At 62.5% G+C, this 21,217-nt stretch overlaps 1 protein-coding gene across 1 annotated transcript; it reads left to right on the top strand.

Moving 5' to 3' along the window:
- Nucleotides 1-198: 198 nt before the first annotated feature.
- NDUFS2 (NADH:ubiquinone oxidoreductase core subunit S2) lies at nt 199-20,953 on the top strand. The gene is made up of 14 exons (XM_059871405.1): nt 199-659; nt 746-849; nt 2,992-3,182; nt 6,996-7,116; nt 7,209-7,321; nt 7,422-7,496; nt 10,502-10,579; nt 12,185-12,270; nt 12,356-12,475; nt 15,254-15,383; nt 16,164-16,259; nt 16,895-16,978; nt 18,300-18,357; nt 20,822-20,953. The coding sequence occupies exons 1-14, from the start codon at nt 289-291 to the stop codon at nt 20,857-20,859; spliced, it is 1,665 nt and encodes a 554-aa protein (XP_059727388.1). The 5' UTR covers nt 199-288; the 3' UTR covers nt 20,860-20,953.
- Nucleotides 20,954-21,217: the final 264 nt, after the last annotated feature.

The following is a 21,217-nucleotide window of genomic DNA, read 5'->3' as shown; positions in this document are numbered from 1 at the left end:
CTGTTTAGGCCCGCCCCGAAGGGGCGTGGTCTGACTGGGCGCCGTCGCCGTGGCAACCGCGGCTGGCTCCGCCCCCAGAATTTTCCCAGCTCTTCTATGACGTCACGGAAAGGACGCACTGTGATTGGACATGGGATTGGCGAGGCGTGTCCGCGCCACGTGTGTGACTTTTTTTTTTTTTTTTCCGGCGTTTGTGCGCATGCGTAGGCGTCTGCCCACACCCGTCATGGCAGCGCTCGCAGCCGCCCTTGCCCTTCCCAGCCACGGCGTTCCCTCTCCAAGCACACGATGGCGTCACATCTGCCCACACCCAACAAAGAGCCGCTCATTGCGTCTGCCCTTCCCGGCCGCGGCGCCCTCCGCCCTTGCGCAGCGCCAAGGTCACGATGGAGGCGCAGCCGCCCACACCAACATGGCGGCACGCTGCCCGCCACACAACGGAGCGTTGCGCATGCGCAAAGAGCACAGGATGATTGCGGAGGCTGGTCTGCCCGTACCCAACATGGCGGCGCCCACGTCGCCTGCCCTTTCCCGCCATGGCGCCGCCCGCGCATGCGCATTGCCAAGGGCACGATGGCGGCGCTGCGGGCGCTGTGGCGGCTCCGCGGCCCCTCGGGGCTGAGCGCGGCGGGAGCTCGGCTGGGCCCGGCCCCGGCCCGGTGAGCCCGCGGGGGACACGGGGACATGGCGGGGAGGGCTGCGGGGAGGCTCCGGGGCTGTCCCCGCTCACCGCCCGGCCCCGCAGGTCCCGCCAGTGGCAGCCCGACATTGAGTGGGCTCAGCAATACGCCGGGGCCATCATGTACCCCAGCAAGGCCACCGAGAAGTGGGTGCCGCCGCCCTGGAACGGTGAGGGGACAGCGGGGACCCTCTGGGGAAAGGTGGGGAGGGGGCCCTGAGGGCTTTGGGGGGCCCTGAGGGCATTGGGGGGCCCTGAGCAGGGAGGACGAGGCCTTTGGGGGGTGCTCTGAGGGCTTTGGGGGGGCACGGGAGGGGTCCCCAGGCCTTTGGGGGGGCTCTAGGGGTGCTCTGAGGGCTTTGGGGGGGCACGGGAGGGGTCCCGAGGCCTTTGGGGGGCTCTAGGGGTGCTCTGAGGGCTTTGGGGGGGCTCTTGGGGTGCTCTGAGGGCTTTGGGGGGGCTCTTGTGGTGCTCTGAGGGCTTTGGGGGGGCTCTTGGGGTGCTCTGAGAGCTTTGTGGGGGCACAGGAGGGGTCTCAGGGGTTTGGGGGGGCTCTTGTGGTGCTCTGAGGGCTTTGGGGGGGCACAGGAGGGGTCCCGAGGCCTTTAGGGGTGCTCTAGGGGTGCTCTGAGGGCTTTGGGGGGCCCAGGAGGGGTCTCAGGGGCTTTGGGGGGGGGCTCTAGAGGTGCTCTGAGGGCTTTGGGGGCACAGGAGGGGTCTCAGGGGCTTTGGGGGGGCTCTTGGGGTGCTCTGAGGGCTTTGGGGGGGCACAGGAGGGGTCCCGAGGCCTTTGGGGGGGCTCTAGGGATGCTCTGAGGTGTTTTGGGAGGCTCAGGAGGGGTCTCAGGGGTTTGGGGGGGCTCTTGGGGTGCTCTGAGAGCTTTGGGGGGGCCCGGGAGGGGTCTCAGGGGTTTGGGGGGGCTCTAGAGGTGCTCTGAGGGCTTTGGGGGCACAGGAGGGGTCTCAGGGGCTTTGTGGGGGCTCTTGGGGTGCTCTGAGAGCTTTGAGGGGGCCCAGGAGGGGTCCCGAGGCCTTTGGGGGGGCTCTTGGGGTGCTCTGAGGTGTTTTGGGAGGCCCAGGAGGGGTCTCAGGGGTTTGGGGTGGTCCTGGAGGAGTCCTGAGATTCTCAGTGGGGTTTAAGGAGAGCTTTTGGGGCCGTGGGGTGGTTTGGAGGTCACTCAGGGCACTTTGGAGTCACTCAGGGCAGTTTGGGATCATTCAGAGCTGTTTGGGGCTCACCCCGGGCGTTTGGGGGTCACCCAGGGCACTCAGCATCCCCACAAACCCTCGGCGGGTGCCACTCCCTCCCTGTCCCCAACATCTGGGGGGTTCTGTGCCCTCCCTGAGGGGGCTGTCCCCGTGTCCCTGACCCCTCTCAGGGGGCTGTACCCATGTCCCTGCCCCCTCCCCATGTCCCTGGGCCCTCCCTGGGGTCTGTCCCCATGTCCCTGAGCCTTCCCCATGTCCCTGACCCCTCTCAGGGGGCTGTCCTCATGTCCCTGACCCGTCCCTGGGGTCTGTCCCCATGTCCCTGACCCCTCCCTGTGTCCCCCCCTGTGTCCCTGACCCCCGGCACTGTCCCCTTCTGTGTCCATGACCCCTCCCTGTGTCCCTGAGCCCTCTCAGGCGGTCTGTCCCCATGTCCCTGACCCCTCCCTGTGTCCCCCACCATGTCCCTGACCCCTCCCTGTGTCCCCCCACCGTGTCCCTGACCCCTGTCACTGTCCTCTCCCATTTCCCTGGGTCCTCCCCTGTGTCCCTGATCCCTTCCCATGTACCTGTGCCTTCCCTGGGGTCTGTCCCTGTGTCCCTGAGCCCTCTCTGTGTCCCCCCCCCATGTCCCTGACCCCTGGCACTGTCCCCTCCTGTGTCCCTGTGTCCCCCTCTGTGTCCCTGACCCTGGCACTGTCCTCTCCCATGTCCCTGTGTCCCCTCCTGTGTCCCTGACCCCTCCCTGTGTCCCCCCCCATGTCCCTGACCCCTGGCACTGTCCTCTCCCCTGTCCCTGTGTCCCTGACCCCTGGCAATGTCCCTGACCCCGGCACTGTCCCCTCCTGTGTCCCTGAGCCCTCCCTGTGTCCCTGTGCCCTCCCTGGGCTCTGTCCCGTGTCCCTGACCCTGGCACTGTCCTCTCCCCTGTCCTTGTGTCCCTGACCCCTGGCACTGTCCCCTGCTGTGTCCCTGTGTCCCCCTGCTGTGTCTGTGACCCCGGCACTGTCCCCTCCTGTGTCCCTGACCCCTCCCTGTGTCCCTGAGCCCTCCCTGGGCTCTGTCCCGTGTCCCTGAGCCCTGGCCCTGTCCCCTGTCCCCAGACAAGGACCCGGTGGCCCACAAGAAGGTTTCCAGCCTGACCATCAACTTCGGGCCGCAGCACCCGGCGGCGCACGGGGTCCTGCGGCTGGTGCTGGAGCTGAGCGGGGAGACGGTGAAACGCTGCGACCCGCACGTGGGGCTGCTGCACCGCGGCACCGAGAAACTCATCGAGTACAAGACCTACCTGCAGGTGATCCCCAGATCCCCAGGATCCATGGGATCACTGAGATCCCCATCCCCTAAACCCCCATTGCTCTGAGATCCCATTGCCCTGCGACCCGCACGTGGGGCTGCTGCACCGCGGCACCGAGAAACTCATCGAGTACAAGACCTACCTGCAGGTGATCCATGGGATCCATGGGATCCCTGAGATCCCCATCCCCTAAACCCCCATTGCCCTGAGATCCCATTGCCATGGGATTCCCTCATGGGGCTGCTGCACCGCGGCACCGAGAAACTCATCGAGTACAAGACCTACCTGCAGGTGATCCCCAGATCCCCGGGATCCCTGAGATCCTCATCCCTGAAACCCCCCTTTCCCAGAGATCCCATTGCCCTGAGATCCCATTGCCCTGAGATCCCATTGCCATGGGATCCCCCCGTGGGGCTGCTGCACCGCGGCACCGAGAAGCTCATCGAGTACAAGACCTACCTGCAGGTGATCCCCAGATCCCTGGGATCCATGGGATCCCTGAGATCCCCATCCCTGAAACCCCCATTGCCCTGAGATCCCATTGCCCTGAGATCCCATTGCCATGGGATCCCCCCGTGGGGCTGCTGCACCGCAGCACTGAGAAACTCATCGAGTACAAGACCTACCTGCAGGTGATCCATGGGATCCATGGGATCCCTGAGATCCCTATCCCTGAAACCCCCCTTTCCCAGAGATCCCATTGCCCTGAGATCCCATTGCCCTGAGATCCCATTGCCCTGCGACCCGCACGTGGGGCTGCTGCACCGCGGCACCGAGAAGCTCATCGAGTACAAGACCTACCTGCAGGTGATCCCCAGATCCCCGGGATCCCTGAGATCCCCATCCCCTAAACCCCCATTGCCCTGAGATCCCATTGCCCTGAGATCCCATTGCCCTGCGACCCGCACGTGGGGCTGCTGCACCGCGGCACCGAGAAACTCATCGAGTACAAGACCTACCTGCAGGTGATCCCCAGATCCCAAATCCCATGGGATCCCCGAGATCCCCATCCCTGAAACCCCCCTTTCCCTGAGATCCCATTGCCCTGAGATCCCTGAGATCCCATTGCCCTGAGATCCCTGAGATCCCATTGCTCTGTAACCCGCACGTGGGGCTGCTGCACCGCGGCACCGAGAAACTCATCGAGTACAAGACCTACCTGCAGGTGATCCCGGGATCCATGAGATCCCTGAGATCCCCATCCCTGAAACCCCCATTGCCCTGAAACCCCCCTTTCCCTGAGATCCCATTGCCCTGCGACCCGCACGTGGGGCTGCTGCACCGCGGCACCGAGAAACTCATCGAGTACAAGACCTACCTGCAGGTGATCCCCAGATCCCAAATCCCATGGGATCTCTGAGATCCCCATCCCCTAAACCCCCATTTCCCTGCGATCCCTGAGATCCCATTGCCATGGGATCCCCTCGTGGGGCTGCTGCACCGCGGCACCGAGAAACTCCTCGAGTACAGGACCTACCTGCAGGTGATCCCCAGATCCCAAATCCCGTGGGATCCCAGTACTCCCAGTATCCCCACTTTTGTCTCTATCCCATTACTTCCAGTATTCCCATTATTCCCAATATTCCCAGTTTTTCCAGTACTCCCAGTACTCAAACACTCCCAGTATTCCCAGTATTCCCAGTACTCAAACACCCCCAGTATTTCCAGTATTCCCAGTACTTAAACATTCCCAGTACTCCCAGTATTCCCAGTACTCCCAGTCCTCCTAGTATTCAAACACTCCCAGTGCTCCCAGTCCTCCCAGTGTCCCCAGTACTCCCAAAACTCCCAGCACTCCCAGTATCCCCAGTATTCCCAGTATCCCCAGCACCTTCAGCCCTCCCAGTGCTCCCAATATTCTCAGCCCAACCAACACTCCAGTATTCCCAGTGCTCCCAGTATTCCCAGTATTCCCAGCTCTCCCAGTATCCCCAGCCCTCCCAGTCCTCCCAGCACTCCCAGTACTCAAACACTCCCAGTAGTCCCAGCACTCCCAGTATCCCCAGTATTCCCAGTATCCCCAGCACCTTCAGCCCTCCCAGTGCTCCCAATATTCCCAGCCCAACCAACACTCCAGTATTCCCAGTGCTCCCAGTATCCCCATTATTCCCAGCCCTCCCAGTGCTCCCAGTATCCCCAGCCCTCCCAGTCCTCCCAGCACTCCCAGTACTCAAACACTCCCAGTAGTCCCAGCACTCCCAGTATCCCCAGTATTCCCAGTATCCCCAGCACCTTCAGCCCTCCCAGTGCTCCCAATATTCTCAGCCCAACCAACACTCCAGTATTCCCAGTGCTCCCAGTATCCCCAGTATTCCCAGCCCTCCCAGTATTCCCAGTATCCCCAGTATTCCCAGTACTCCCAGCTCTTCTAGTATCGCCAGTATTTTCACTTCTCCTAACACTCCACTATTCCCAGTGCTCCCAGTATCCCCAGTATCCCCAGCCCTCCCAGCTCTCTCAGTGCTCCCAGTATCCCCAGCCCTCCCAGTGCTCCCAGCCCTCCCAGTATCCCCAGTATTCGCAGCCCTCCCAGTGCTCCCAGTGTCCCCAGTATCTGCAGCCCTCCCAGCTCTCCCAGTATCCCCAGTATCCCCAGTATCCCCAGCCCTCCCAGTGCTCCCAGCCCTCCCAGTGCTCCCAGTATCCCCAGTATCCGCAGCCCTCCCAGCCCTCCCAGTACTCCCAGTATCCCCAGTATCCCCAGCCCTCCCAGTGCTCCCAGTATCCCCAGTATCCCCAGCCCTCCCAGCCCTCCCAGTGCTCCCAGTATCCCCAGTATCCCCAGTATCCCCAGCTCTCCCAGCCCTCCCAGTGCTCCCAGTATCCCCAGTATCCCCAGTATCCGCAGCCCTCCCAGTGCTCCCAGTATCCCCAGTATCCCCAGTATCCGCAGCCCTCCCAGCCCTCCCAGTGCTCCCAGTATCCCCAGTATCCCCAGTATCCGCAGCCCTCCCAGTATCCCCAGTGCTCCCAGTATCCCCAGTATCCCCAGCCCTCCCAGTGCTCCCAGTATCCCCAGCTCTCCCAGCCCTCCCAGCCCTCCCAGTGCTCCCAGTATCCCCAGCCCTCCCAGCCCTCCCAGCTCTCCCAGTATCCCCAGTATCCCCAGCCCTCCCAGCCCTCCCAGTATCCCCAGCTCTCCCAGTATCCCCAGCCCTCCCAGCCCTCCCAGTGCTCCCAGTATCCCCAGTATCCCCAACCCTCCCAGTGCTCCCAGTATCCCCAGTATCCGCAGCCCTCCCAGCCCTCCCAGTGCTCCCAGTATCCCCAGTATCCGCAGCCCTCCCAGCCCTCCCAGTGCTCCCAGTATCCCCAGTATCCCCAGCCCTCCCAGCCCTCCCAGTGCTCCCAGTATCCCCAGTATCCGCAGCTCTCCCAGCCCTCCCAGTGCTCCCAGTATCCCCAGTATCCCCAGTATCGCCAGCCCTCCCAGTGCTCCCAGTATCCCCAGTATCCCCAACCCTCCCAGTGCTCCCAGTATCCCCAGTATCCCCAGTATCCCCAGTATCCCCAGCCCTCCCAGTGCTCCCAGTATCCGCAGCCCTCCCAGCCCTCCCAGCCCTCCCAGTATCCCCAGTATCCCCAGTATCCCCAGTATCCGCAGCCCTCCCAGCCCTCCCAGCCCTCCCAGTGCTCCCAGTATCCCCAGGATCCCCAGTATCCGCAGCCCTCCCAGCCCTCCCAGTATCCCCAGTATCCCCAGTATCCGCAGCCTTCCCAGCCCTCCCAGTGCTCTCAGTATCCCCAGTATTCCCAGCCCTCCCAGCCCTCCCAGTGCTCCCAGTATCCCCAGTATCGTGGTTCCCGCAGGCCCTGCCCTACTTTGACCGCCTGGACTACGTGTCCATGATGTGCAACGAGCAGGCCTATTCTCTGGCCGTGGAGAAGCTCCTCAACATCCAGCCCCCTCCGCGGGCTCAGTGGATCCGAGGTGAGGCTCCCAGCAGCATTCCCAGCTCCCTGGCACCCCCAGGATTTCGGGGATCCCCCCCTTTTTCCCCCTTTTCCCCCCCCGTTTTTCAGTTCTCTTCGCCGAGATCACGCGCCTGCTCAACCACATCATGGCGGTGACCACGCACGCGCTGGACATCGGGGCCATGACGCCGTTCTTCTGGATGTTCGAGGAGAGGGAGAAGGTGCCCTGGGGGGATTTGGGGCTGGGGGCTGGGCTGTGGGGCTGTGGGGGTGCCGGCGGGGCTGAGCGGCCGCGGGGTCCCCTCTGTCCCCCCTCCCCAGATGTTCGAGTTCTACGAGCGCGTGTCGGGGGCGCGGATGCACGCGGCCTACGTGCGGCCCGGGGGGGTGCACCAGGTGAGGGGCTGGGCCCGCTCCCCATTTCCCTGGGAGCCCCGTTCCCGTGGGATCCCCTTCCTGGGAACCCCGTTCCCGTGGGATCCCATCCCTGGGAACCCCATTCCTGTGGGATCCCATCTCTGGGCACCCCATTCCCGTGGGATCCCCTTCCTGGGAACCCCATTCCTGTGGGATCCCATCTCTGGGCACCCCATTCTCATGGGATCCCATCCCTGGGCACCCCATTCCCATGGGATCCCATCCCTGGGCACCCCATTTCCCTGGGAACCCCATTCCCATGGGATCCCCATCCCTGGGAACCCAATTCCCGTGGGATCCCCTTCCTGGGAACCCCATTCCCATGGGATCCCCTTCCTGGGCACCCCATTCCTGTGGGATCCCATCCCTGGGAGCCCCGTCCCTGGGAACCCCATTCCCATGGGAACCCCATTTCCCTGGGAACCCCATTCCCATGGGATCCCCATTTCCCTGGGAACCCCATGCCCGTGGGATCCCCTTCCTGGGAACCCCATTCCCATGGGATCCCCGTCCCTGGGAACCCCATTCCCGGGGGATCCCATCCCTGGGAACCCCATTCCCATGGGATCCCCATTTCCCTGGGCACCCCATTCCCGTGGGATCCCCATTTCCCTGGGCACCCCATTCCCGTGGGATCCCCATTTCCCTGGGAGCCCCGTCCCTGGGCACCCCATTCCCATGGGATCCCCATTTCCCTGGGAACCCCATTCCTGGGATCCCCGTCCCTGGGAACCCCATTCCCATGGGAACCCCATTTCCCTGGGAACCCCATTTCCCTGGGAACCCCATTCCCATGGGAACCCATCCCTGGGAACCCCGTTCCCGTGGGATCCCCTTCCTGGGAACCCCATTTCTGGGAACCCCATTTCTGGGAACCCCGTCCCTGGGAACCCATTCCCGTGGGAACCCCATTTCCCTGGGAACCCCATTCCTGGGAGCCCCGTTCTTGGGAACCCCATTCCCGTGGGATCCCCATCCCTGGGCACCCCATTTCCCTGGGAACCCCATTCCCATGGGATCCCCATCCCTGGGAACCCAATTCCTGTGGGAACCCCATCCCTGGGAACCCCATTCCCGTGGGATCCCCTTCCTGGGAACCCCATTCCTGTGGGATCCCCTTCCTGGGAACCCCATTCCCGTGGGATCCCCGTCCTTGGGAACCCCATTTCCCTGGGAACCCCATTCCCATGGGATCCCATCCCTGGGAACCCCATTCCCGTGGGATCCCCTTCCTGGGAACCCCATTCCCGTGGGATCCCCTACCTGGGAACCCCATTTCCGTGGGATCCCATCCCTGGGAGCCCCATTTCCCTGGGAACCCCATTCCCATGGGATCCCCGTCGCTGGGAACCCCATTCCCGTGGGATCCCCTTCCTGGGAACCCCATTTCCCTGGAAACCCATTCCTGTGGGATCCCCATTTCCCTGGGATCCCATCCCTGGGCACCCCATTCCCGTGGGATCCCCGTCCCTGGGAACCCCATTCCCATGGGACCCCACTCCTGTGCTTCCCCCACCCCATCCCTGGGATCCCCATTCCCACGGGATCCCCTGACTTTGGGACCCCCTGCCCGCATCCCCGGTGCCACCCGAGCTCTCACCTGTGCTGTGCGTGCCTCCAGTGCCACCTGGCCCAATCCCAATGCCACCTGTGCCACCTGTGGCACCTGTCCCAATCCCAATGCCACCTGTGCCTCCAGTGCCACCTGGCCCAATCCCAATGCCACCTGTGCCTCCTGTCCCCACCTGGCCCAATCTCAATGCCACCTGTGCCACCAGTGCCACCTGGCCCAATCCCAATGCCACCTGTGCCACCTGTCGCAATCCCAATGCCACCTGTGCCACCTGTGCCACCTGGCCCAGTCCCAATGCCACCTGTGCCACCTGTGCCACCTGTCCCAATCCCAATGCCACTAATGCCACCTGTCCCAATCCTAATGCCAGCAATCCCACCTGTTCCAATCCCAATGCCACCTGTGACACCTGTGCCACCTGTCCCAATCCCAATGCCACCTGTGCCACCTGTGCCACCTGTCCCAATCCCAATGCCACCTGTGCCACCTGTCCCAATCCCAATGCCACTAATGCCACCTGTGCCACCTGTCCCAATCCCAATGCCACCTGTCCCACCTGTCCCAGTCCCAATGCCACTGATCCCACCTGTCCCAATCCCAGTGCCACTAATGCCATCTGTCCCACCTGTCCCAATCCCAGTGCCACCTCTGCCACCTGTTCCAATCCCAATGCCACCTGTGCCACCTGTGCCACCTGGCCCAATCCCAATGCCACCTGTCCCACCTGTCCTATTCCCAGTGCCACCTGTGCCACCTGTGCCTCCAGTGCCACCTGTCCCAATCCCAGTGCCACCAATGCCACCTGTGCCACCTGTCCCAATCCCAATGCCAGCAATCCCACCTGTCCCAATCCCAGTGCCACTAATGCCACCTGTCCCACCTGTCCCAATCCCAATCCCACCTGTGCCACTTGTCCCAATTGCAATGCCACCAATCTAACCTGTCCCAATCCCAATGCCACCAATCCCACCTGTCCCACCTGTCCCAATCCCAATGCCACCAATCTAACCTGTCCCACCTGTCCCAATCCCAATGCCACTAATACCACCTGTCCCACCTGTCCCAATCCCAATGCCACCAATCTCACCTGTGCCACCTGTCCCAATCCCAATGCCACTAATGCCACCTGTCCTACCTGTCCCTATCCCAATGCCACCAATCCCACCTGTCCCACCTGTCCCAATCCCAATGCCAACAATCCCACCCATGCCACCTGTCCCAATCCCAATGCCAACAATCCTACCTGTGCCACCTGTCCCTATCCCAATGCCACTTGTCCCACCTGTCCCACCTGTGCTGCCTGTCCCACCTGTGCCACCTATCCTAATCCCACCTGTGCCACCTGTGCCACCTGTCCCACCTGTGCCGCCTGTCCCAATCCCACCTGTGCCACCTGTGCCACCTGTGCCAGGACCTGCCCCTGGGGCTCATGGACGACATCTACGAGTTCGTCAAGAACTTTTCCATCCGGATCGACGAGGTGGAGGAGGTGAGGGGGGTTGGGAGGGGACAGGTGACCCCCAGGCTGCTGTCACCTGTCACCTGTCACCTGGGAGGGGCAGGGTCCTTCCTCACAGCTTGGGGGGGGGGTGAGGTGACACAGAGTGGGGTGGAGGGGGACAGGGACAGGTGAGGGGTGTGAGAGACAGGTGAGGGGTGCACAGGTGACAGTGGCAGGGACAGGTGAGGGATGTGAGGGACAGGTGAAGGGCTCACAGCTGACAGTGGCAGGGACAGGTGAGGGATGTGAGGGACAGGTGAGGGGCTCATAGGTGACAGTGGCAGGGACAGGTGAGGGATGTGAGGGACAGGTGACAGTGGCAGGGACAGGTGAGGGGTGTGAGGAACAGGTGAGGGGTGCACAGGTGACAGTGACAGGGACAGGTGAGGGGTGCCCAGGTGACAGTGGCAGGGACAGGTGAGGGGTGCCCAGGTGACAGTGGCAGGGACAGGTGAGGGATGTGAGGGACAGGTGAGGGGTGCACAGGTGACAGTGGCAGGGACAGGTGAGGGGTGCCCAGGTGACAGTGGCAGGGACAGGTGAGGGATGTGAGGGACAGGTGAGGGGTGCACAGGTGACAGTGGCAGGGACAGGTGAGGGTTGTGAGGGACAGGTGACAGGGGCAGGGACAGGTGAGGGCTGTGAGGGACAGGTGACAGTGGCAGGGACAGGTGAGGGCTGTGAGGGACAGGTGAGGGGTGCACAGGTGACAGTGACAGGGACAGGTGAGGGATGTGAGGGACAGGTGACAGTGGCAGGGACAGGTGAGGGTTGTGAGGGACAGGTGACAGTGGCAGGGACAGGTGAGGGATGTGAGGGACAGGTGAGGGGTGCACAGGTGACAGTGACAGGGACAGATGAGGGCTGTGAGGGACAGGTGACAGAGACAGGGACAGGGGAGGGATGTGAGGGACAGGTGAGGGGCTCATAGGTGACAGTGGCAGGGACAGGTGAGGGGTGTGAGGGACAGGTGAGGGGCTCATAGGTGACAGTGGCAGGGACAGGTGAGGGATGTGAGGGACAGGTGACAGTGACAGGGACAGGTGAGGGGTGTGAGGAACAGGTGAGGGGTGCACAGGTGACAGTGGCAGGGACAGGTGAGGGGTGTGAGGGACAGGTGAGGGGTGCACAGGTGACAGTGGCAGGGACAGGTGAGGGCTGTGAGGGACAGGTGAGGGGTGCACAGGTGACAGTGGCAGGGACAGGTGAGGGGTGCCCAGGTGACAGTGGCAGGGACAGGTGAGGGCTGTGAGGAACAGGTGAGGGGTGCACAGGTGACAGTGGCAGGGACAGGTGAGGGATGTGAGGGACAGGTGACAGTGACAGGGACAGGTGAGGGCTGTGAGGGACAGGTGAAGAGCTCACAGGTGACAGGGGCAGGGACAGGTGAGGGCTGTGAGGGACAGGTGAGGGGTGCACAGGTGACAGTGACAGGGACAGGTTTTGGTGCCAGAGACGCGCGAGGGGGACAAGGACCAGGTGCCAGAGCCAGGTGAGTGTTTCCAGCGCCAGGTGACGGTGCCAGGGCCAGGTGAGAAGTGCAGGGCAGGTGCCAGGTGTGCCAGGTGTGCCAGGTGTGCCTGCTGTCCCCAGATGCTGACCAACAACCGCATCTGGAAGAACCGCACCGTGGGCATCGGCGTCATCACGGCCGAGGAGGCGCTCAACTACGGCTTCAGGTGAGCCGGGGGGGGGTCCCCAGGTGTGCCCCGCCCTGCGGGTGGGCGGGGCCGAGCTCAGGTGTGCTTTTTGGGGTGTCCCCAGCGGGGTGATGCTGCGGGGCTCCGGCATCCACTGGGACCTGCGCAAGACGCAGCCCTACGACGTCTACGACCAGGTGGAGTTCGACGTGCCCATCGGCTCCCACGGCGACTGCTACGACAGGTACGGCCTCACCTGGATGGGGGGGACAGGTATGGCCTCACCTGGATGGGGGGGACAGGTATGGCCTCACCTGGATGGGGGGGGACAGGTACGGCCTCACCTGGATGGGGGGGACAGGTACGGCCTCACCTGGATGGGGGGGACAGGTACGGCCTTACCTGGATGGGGGGGACAGGTACGGCCTCACCTGGATGGGGGGGACAGGTACGGCCTCACCTGGATGGGGGGGACAGGTACGGCCTCACCTGGATGGGGGGGACAGGTATGGCCTTACCTGGCTGGGGGGGACAGGTACGGCCTCACCTGGATGGGGGGGGACAGGTATGGCCCCACCTGGATGGGGGGGGACAGGTACTGCCTCACCTGGATAAGGGGGACAGGTCCCATATCCCAATTTTGGGGTGCAGGTACCTGTGCCCTGTGGAGGAAAGCGGCAGTTTTGGGGTTCAGGTGATCCCAGTCCCCTTTTAGGGGCTCAGGTGACGCCATGCCCAGTTCAGGGGCTCAGGTGATCCCGTACCCAGTTCAGGGGCACAGGTGATCCCATGCCCAGTTTAGGGGCACAGGTGATCCCATACCCACTTTAGGGGCACAGGTGATGCCATACCCAGTTTTGGGGCACAGGTGATCCCATACCCGTTCAGGGGCACAGGTGGTGCCATGCCCAGTTCAGGGGCACAGGTGGTGCCATGCCCAGTTCAGGGGCACAGGTGATGCCAGTCCCAGTTCAGGGGCACAGGTGGTGCCATGCCCAGTTCAGGGGCACAGGTGATGCCAGTCCCAGTTCAGGGGCACAGGTGGTGCCATGCCCAGTTCAGGGGCTCAGGTGATGCCGTACCCAGTTCAGGGGCTCAGGTGGTGCCAGTCCCAGTTCAGGGGCACAGGTGATGCCATACCCAGTTCAGGGGCTCAGGTGATGCCATACCCAGTTTGGGGGCACAGGTGGTGCCAATCCCAGTTCAGGGGCACAGGTGGTGCCAGTCCCAGTTCAGGGGCTCAGGTGGTGCCCTCCCTGTGCAGGTACCTGTGCCGCGTGGAGGAGATGTGCCAGTCCCAGTTCAGGGGCACAGGTGGTGCCATGCCCAGTTCAGGGGCACAGGTGATGCCAGTCCCAGTTCAGGGGCACAGGTGGTGCCATGCCCAGTTCAGGGGCACAGGTGATGCCGTACCCAGTTCAGGGGCTCAGGTGGTGCCAGTCCCAGTTCAGGGGCACAGGTGATGCCATACCCAGTTCAGGGGCTCAGGTGATGCCATACCCAGTTTGGGGGCACAGGTGGTGCCAATCCCAGTTCAGGGGCACAGGTGGTGCCAGTCCCAGTTCAGGGGCTCAGGTTGTGCCCTCCCTGTGCAGGTACCTGTGCCGCGTGGAGGAGATGCGCCAGTCCCAGTTCAGGGGCACAGGTGATGCCATGCCCAGTTTAGGGGCACAGGTGGTGCCAGTCCCAGTTTAGGGGCACAGGTGATGCCAGTCCCAGTTCAGGGGCTCAGGTGGTGCCATGCCCAGTTTAGGGGCACAGGTGATGCCATGCCCAGTTCAGGGGCTCAGGTGGTGCCATGCCCAGTTCAGGGGCACAGGTGATGCCATACCCAGTTCAGGGGCACAGGTGATGCCATACCCGTTTAGGGGCACAGGTGATGCCATGCCCAGTTCAGGGGCTCAGGTGATGCCAGTCCCAGTTCAGGGGCTCAGGTGGTGCCATGCCCAGTTCAGGGGCACAGGTGATGCCATACCCAGTTCAGGGGCACAGGTGGTGCCATACCCAGTTCAGGGGCACAGGTGGTGCCATGCCCAGTTTTGGGGCTCTGGTGATGCCATGCCCAGTTCAGGGGCTCAGGTGATCCATACCCGTTTAGGGGCTCAGGTGGTGCCATGCCCAGTTTAGGGGCACAGGTGATCCCATGCCCAGTGTTGGGGCACAGGTGGTGCCATGCCCAGTGTTGGGGCACAGGTGATGCCATGCCCAGTTCAGGGGCACAGGTGATGCCATGCCCAGTTCAGGGGCTCAGGTGATCCCATACCCAATTTTGGGGTTCAGGTGATCCCATACCCGTTTAGGGGCACAGGTGATGCCATGCCCAGTTCAGGGGCACAGGTGATCCCATGCCCAGTTCAGGGGCTCAGGTGATGCCATGCCCAGTTTAGCGGCACAGGTGGTGCCATGCCCAGTTCAGGGGCACAGGTGACGCCATGCCCAGTTCAGGGGCACAGGTGGTGCCATGCCCAGTTCAGGGGCACAGGTGGTGCCATGCCCAGTTCAGGGGCACAGGTGATCCCATACCCGTTTAGGGGCACAGGTGATCCATACCCAGTTCAGGGGCTCAGGTGATGCCATTCCCAGTTCAGGGGCTCAGGTGATGCCATTCCCAGTTCAGGGGCACAGGTGACGCCATGCCCAGTTCAGGGGCACAGGTGATCCCATACCCAGTTCAGGGGCACAGGTGATGCCATGCCCAGTTCAGGGGCTCAGGTGATGCCATGCCCAGTTCAGGGGCACAGCTGGTGCCATACCCAGTTCAGGGGCTCAGGTGGTGCCAGTCCCAGTTCAGGGGCACAGGTGGTGCCAGTCCCAGTTCAGGGGCTCAGGTGATGCCAGTCCCAGTTCAGGGGCTCAGGTGGTGCCATGCCCAGTTCAGGGGCTCAGGTGGTGCCATGCCCAGTTCAGGGGCTCAGGTGGTGCCATGCCCAGTTCAGGGGCTCAGGTGGTGCCAGTCCCAGTTCAGGGGCACAGGTGGTGCCAGTCCCAGTTCAGGGGCTCAGGTGGTGCCCTCCCTGTGCAGGTACCTGTGCCGCGTGGAGGAGATGCGCCAGTCGCTGCGGATCATCCTGCAGTGCCTCAATAAGATGCCACCTGGCGAGATCAAGGTGGACGACGCCAAAGTGTCACCACCCAAACGCGCCGAGATGAAGGTGACGTGTCCCCAGATCCCCCCGAGGGGGGTGGCACCCAGGGAGGGTGGCACTGAGGGCAGGTGGCACCCAGGGAGGGTGGCACCCAGGGAGGGTGGCACCCAGGGCAGGGTGGCACCCAGGGCAGGTGGCACCCAGGGAGGGTGGCACCCAGGGCGGGTGGCACCCAGGGCAGGTGACACCCAGGGAGGGTGGCACCGAGGGCAGGTGACACCCAGGGAGGGTGGCACCCAGGGCAGGTGACACCCAGGGAGGGTGGCATCGAGGGCCCGTGACACCCAGGGAGGGTGGCACCGAGGACAGGTGTCACCGAGGGCAGGTGCTACCCAGGGTAGGTGACAACACCAAAGGCTGGTGGCAGTGCTGCAGTGCCACCCAGGGAGGTGACACCAAAGGCTGGTGCCACCCAGGACAGGTGCCAGCCCTGCAGTGTCACCCAGGGCGGGTGCCAGCCCTGCAGTGCCACCCAGAGCGGGTGCCAGCCCTGCAGTGCCACCCAGGACAGGTGGCAGTGCTGCAGTGTCACCCAGGACGGGTGCCAGCCCTGCAGTGCCACCCAGAGCGGGTGCCAGCCCTGCAGTGCCACCCAGGACAGGTGGCAGTGCTGCAGTGTCACCCAGGACGGGTGCCAGCCCTGCAGTGCCACCCAGGACGGGTGCCAGCCCTGCAGTGCCACCCAGGGCGGGTGCCAGCCCTGCAGTGTCACCCAGGGCGGGTGCCAGCCCTGCAGTGCCACCCAGGACAGGTGCCAGCCCTGCAGTGTCACCCCTGTCCCCGCAGACGTCCATGGAGTCCCTGATCCATCACTTCAAGCTCTACACCGAGGGCTACCAGGTGCCACCAGGTGCCACCTACACGGCCATCGAGGCCCCCAAGGTGACACTTGGTGTCCTCTTTGTCCCTGGCACTGGCTCCGCCCCAACCCTGTCACCATGTCCCCAACCCTGTCCCCGTGTCCCCAATCCTGTCCCCATGTCCCCAACCCTGTCTGTGTGTCCCTGACTCTGTCTCCAGCCCTGTCCCCAGCTGTGACCCCATGTCCCCAGCCCTGTCAGTGTGTCCCTGGCGCTGTCCCCAACCCTGTCCCCATGTCCCCAGCCCTGTCAGTGTCCCCAGCCCTGTCAGTGTCCCCGTGTCCCCAGCCCTGTCCCCATGTCCCCAGCCCTGTCAGTGTCCCCATGTCCCCAGCCCTGTCCCCATGTCCCCATTGTCTCCTCAGGGGGAGTTTGGGGTGTACCTGGTGTCCGATGGCAGCAGCCACCCTGTCCCCATGTCCCCATTTCCCCATGTCCCCAACCCTGTCCCCAGCCCTGTCAGTGTCCCCAGCCCTGTCAGTGTCCCCATGGCCCCAGCCCTGTCCCCATGTCCCCATTGTCCCCATTGTCCCCTCAGGGGGAGTTTGGGGTGTACCTGGTGTCCGATGGCAGCAGCCACCCTGTCCCCATGTCCCCAGCCCTGTCAGTGTCCCCATGTCCCCAGCAGTGTCCCCATTGTCCCCATTGTCCCCCCAGGGGGAGTTTGGGGTGTACCTGGTGTCCGATGGCAGCAGCCGTCCCTATCGCTGCAAGATCAAAGCGCCCGGCTTCGCTCACCTGGTACGGCCTGGGGACACCTGGGGACACCTGGGGACACCTGGGGACACCTGGGGGACAGCTGGGATACACCTGGGGACAGCTGGGGACAGCTGGGGACACCTAGGGACACCTGGGGACACCTGGGACACCTGGGGGACACCTGGGGACACCTGGGACACCTGGGGGACACCTGGGGACAGCTGGGGACAGCTGGGGACAGCTGGGGACAGCTGGGGGCACCTGGGGAACAGCTGGGACACATCTGGGATACACGTGGGGACAGCTGGGGGACACCTGGGGGACACCTGGGGACAGCTGGGGGACACCTGGGAATGTCTGGGGGTACACTTGGGGGGGCGCCGGGGGGACACCTGGGCACACCTGGGATATACCTGGGGACACCTGGGGGACACTTGGGGGACACCTGGGCACACCTGGGGACAGCTGGGGGACACCTGGGATCCACCTGGGCACACCTGGGGGACAGCTGGGGGACACCTGGGATACACCTGGGCACACCTGGGGGACACCTGGGGACACCTGGGGACACCTGGGGGACACTCGGGGACACCTGGGATACACCTGGGGACACCTGGGGGACACCTGGGCACACCTGGGATACACCTGGGCACACCTGGGGGACACCTGGGATACACCTGGGCACACCTGGGGGACACTTGGGGACAGCTGGGCACACCTGGGCTCAGGGGACACCTGGGGGGTCCCCATGGGTGCGTTGTGGGGGGTGGGGGGTATGGAGGGTAATTAACCCCTGTGGGTTAATTGGGGGCTCCTGGCAGTTAATTAGGGGTTAATTGGGGGTCCCTGGGAGTTAATTAGGGGTTAATTGGGGGTCCCTGGGGGGTGGTTAATTGGGGGTTAATTAGGAGTTAATTGGGGTTCCCTGGGTTGGTCCCCATGGGTTAATTAGGGGTTAATTGGGGTTCTCTGGGGGATGGTTAATTGGGGGTTAATTAGGGGTTAATTGGGGTTCCCTGGGGGATGGTTAATTGGCGGTTCCTGGTAGTTAATTAGGGTTAATTAGGGGTTCCTGGGAGTTAATTAGGGGTTAATTAGGGTTCCTGGGAGTTAATTAGGGGTTAATTAGGGGTTCCTGGCAGTTAATTAAGGGTTAATTGGGGTTCCCTGGGGGTGGTTAATTGGGGGTTAATTAGGGTTCCCTGGGGTGGTCCCCATGGGTTAATTAGGCGTTAATTGGGGGTCGCCGTGAATTAATTGGGGGTTAACTAGGGGTCCTCATGGGTAGGGGTCTCTGTGGCTCGGTTGGGTGCTAATTAGATGCTAATTAGATGCTAATTAGATGCTAATTTGGCTTCCCCAGGCCGGGCTGGACAGGATGTCCCAGGGCCACATGCTGGCAGACGTGGTGGCCATCATCGGTGCGTCCCCCTCCCCTTTTTGGGGCTCCCCTCCCCTTTTTGGGGCTCCCCTCCCCTTTTTGGGGCTCCCCTCCCCTTTTTGGGGTCCCCCCTCCCCCTTTTTGGGTGTCCCCTCCCCCTTTTGGGGGTCCCCTCCCCCTTTTTGGGTGTCCCCTCCCCCTTTTGGGGGTCCCCTCTCCCTTTTTGGGGGTCCCCCCCCCCTTTTGGGGGTCCCCTCCCCTTTCTGGGGGTCTCTTCCCCCTTTTTGGGGTCCCCTCCCCATTTTTGGGGTCCCCTCTCCCTTCTTGGGGTCCTCTCTCCCTTCTTGGGGTCCTCTCTCCCATTTTGGGGGTCCCCCTCCCCTTTTTGGGGGTCCCCCTCCCCTTTTTGGGGGTCTCCTCCCCATTTTTGGGGGTCTCTTCCCCTTTTTGGGGGTCTCTTCCCCATTTTTGGGTTCCACCTCCCCCATTTTGGGGTCCCCTCCCCCTTTTTGGGGGTCTCTTCCCCATTTTTGGGGTGCCCTCCCCTTTTTGGGGGGCTCTTTCCCACTTTCAGGCCCTCCTTCCCCGTTTTTGGGGGTCTCTTCCACCTTTTTAGGGATCCCCTCCTCCTTTTGGGGTCCCCTCCCCCTTTTTGGGGGTCTCTTCCCCATTTTTGGGGGTCCCTTCTCCCTTTTTGGGCTCCCCCTCCCCCTTTTTGGGGTCCTCTCTCCCTTTTTGGGGGGCTCTTTCCCACTTTCGGGCCCTTCTTCCCCATTTTTGGGGGTCCCCTCCCCCTTTTTGGGGGTTCCCCCTCCCCTTTTTGGGGGGTCCCCTCCCCTTTTTGGGGGTCCCCTCTCCTTTTTGGGGGTCTCTTCCCCACTTTTGGGGTCCCCTCCCCTTTTTGGGGGTCTCTTCCCCATTTTTGGGGTCCCCTCCCCATTTTTAGGGGTCTCTTCCTCACTTTTGGGGTCCCCTCCCCCTTTTTGGGGGGCTCTTCCCCATTTTTGGGGGTCTCCTCCCCCTTTTTGGGGTCCCCTCCCCATTTTGGGGTTCTCCTATCCCACTTTTGGGGGGTCTCCCTCCCTTTTTAGAATTTCCTTCCATTTTTAGGGTCTCCTCCCTTTTTAGGGCACCCCTTCCATTTTTGGGGTCTCCCTCCCCTTCCCAATTTGGGGTGGAATTTGGGGTCTCCTCCCCCATTTTGGGGGGGTCTCCAACCCCATTTTTGGGGGGGGGTCTCCCTCCCTTTTTGGGATTTCCCTCCATTTTTAGGGTCTCCCTCATTTTTTAGGACACCCCTTCCATTTTTGGGGTCTCCCAACCCCCATTTCCCAATTTGGGGTGGAATTTGGGGTCTCCTTCCCCACTTTTGGGGGGTCTCCCTCCCTTTTTAGGGTCTCCTTCCCCATTTTGGGGGGTCTCCCTCCCTTTTTAGGTTCTCCTCCCTTTTTAGAATTTCCTTCCATTTTTAGGGTCTCCTCCCTTTTTAGGGCACCCCTTCCATTTTTGGGGTCTCCCAACCTCCCTTTCCCAATTTGGGGTGGAATTTGGGGGTCTCCTTCCCACTTTTGGGGGGTCTCCAACCCCATTTTGGGGGGTCTCCCTCCCTTTTTAGGGTCTCCTCCCTTTTTAGGATTTCCCTCCATTTTTGGGGTCTCCCCCTTTTTTTGGGGCACCCCTTCCATTTTTGGGGTTTCCCAACCCCCATTTCCCAATTTGGGGTGGAATTTGGGGTCTCCTCCCCCATTTTTGGGGGGTCTCCCTCCCTTTTTAGGTTCTCCTTTTTTAGGATTTCCTTCCATTTTTAGGGTCTCCCCCATTTTTTAGGGCACCCCTTCCATTTTTGGGGTCTCCTCCCTTTTTAGGGCACCCCTCCCATTTTTGGGGTCTCTCTCCCTTTCCCAATTTGGGGTGGAATTTGGGGTCTCCTTCCCACTTTTGGGAGGTCTCCTCCCCCATTTTGGGGGGTCTCCCTCCCTTTTTAGGGTCTCCTTCCCTATTTAGGATTTCCTTCCATTTTTAGGATCTCCCCCTTTTTTTAGGGCACCCCTCCCATTTTTGGGGTCTCCCTCCCCTTCCCAATTTGGGGTGGAATTTGGGGTCTCCTCCCCCATTTTGGGGGGTCTCCCTCCATTTTTAGGGTCTCCTCCCTTTTTAGGATTTCCTTCCATTTTTAGGATCTCCCCCTTTTTGGGGCGCCCCTCCCATTTTTGGGGTCTCCCAACCCCCATTTCCCAGTTTAGGGTGGAATTTGGGGTCTCCTTCCCACTTTTGGGGGGTCTCCTCCCCCATTTTGGGGGGTCTCCCACCCTTTTTAGGGTCTCCTCCCTTTTTAGGATTTCCTTCCATTTTTGGGGTCTCCCTCCCTTTTTAGGGCACCCCTCCCATTTTTGGGGTCTCCCTCCCCTTCCCAACCCCCCTTTCCCATTTGGGGAGGGGTCTCACCCCGCTGTGGGGGTCTCCCCCCCGTTTTGGGGTGCCCTGACCCCCTTTTCCCCCCGCAGGCACCCAGGACATCGTCTTTGGGGAGGTGGATCGCTGAGGGGGGGTCCCCGTTCCCTCTCGGGCTGCTGCTGCACTTTCGGGGTGCCCCCACCCCCAATTTCGGTTCAAATAAAGCCACAGTGGGGTCCTGAGCCTGCTGTCCCCTTTGTCACCTCCTTCCCCACTTTGGGGGGGCTCCTGCCCACTTTGGGGGGTCTCCTTCCCCTTTTAGGGTCTCTCTCCCCACTTTGGGGGGGCTCCTTTCTTATTTTGGGGTCTCCTTCCCCATTTGGGGTCCCTCTCCCCAATTTGGGGGGGGGTCTCCTTTCCTTTTTTGGGGTCTCCTTCCCCTTTTAGGGTCTCTCTCCCCAATTTGGGGGGTCTCCTTTCCTTTTTTGGGGTCTCCTTCCCCTTTT

Source organism: Haemorhous mexicanus, chromosome 31 (assembly GCF_027477595.1).
Source record: "Haemorhous mexicanus isolate bHaeMex1 chromosome 31, bHaeMex1.pri, whole genome shotgun sequence".
Classification (NCBI taxonomy): Eukaryota; Metazoa; Chordata; class Aves; order Passeriformes; family Fringillidae; genus Haemorhous; species Haemorhous mexicanus.
This window is presented reverse-complemented; position numbering and strand designations above follow the sequence as displayed.

Bases quoted from the DNA above. Each gene is read 5' to 3' on its own strand.
- NDUFS2 (XM_059871405.1), top strand. From the start codon at position 289: ATGGCGTCACATCTGCCCACACCCAACAAAGAGCCGCTCATTGCGTCT. The intron at 850-2,991 runs GTGAGGGGACAG...CCCTGTCCCCAG, and splicing joins GGTGCCGCCGCCCTGGAACG to ACAAGGACCCGGTGGCCCAC. The intron at 3,183-6,995 runs GTGATCCCCAGA...TGGTTCCCGCAG, and splicing joins AGTACAAGACCTACCTGCAG to GCCCTGCCCTACTTTGACCG.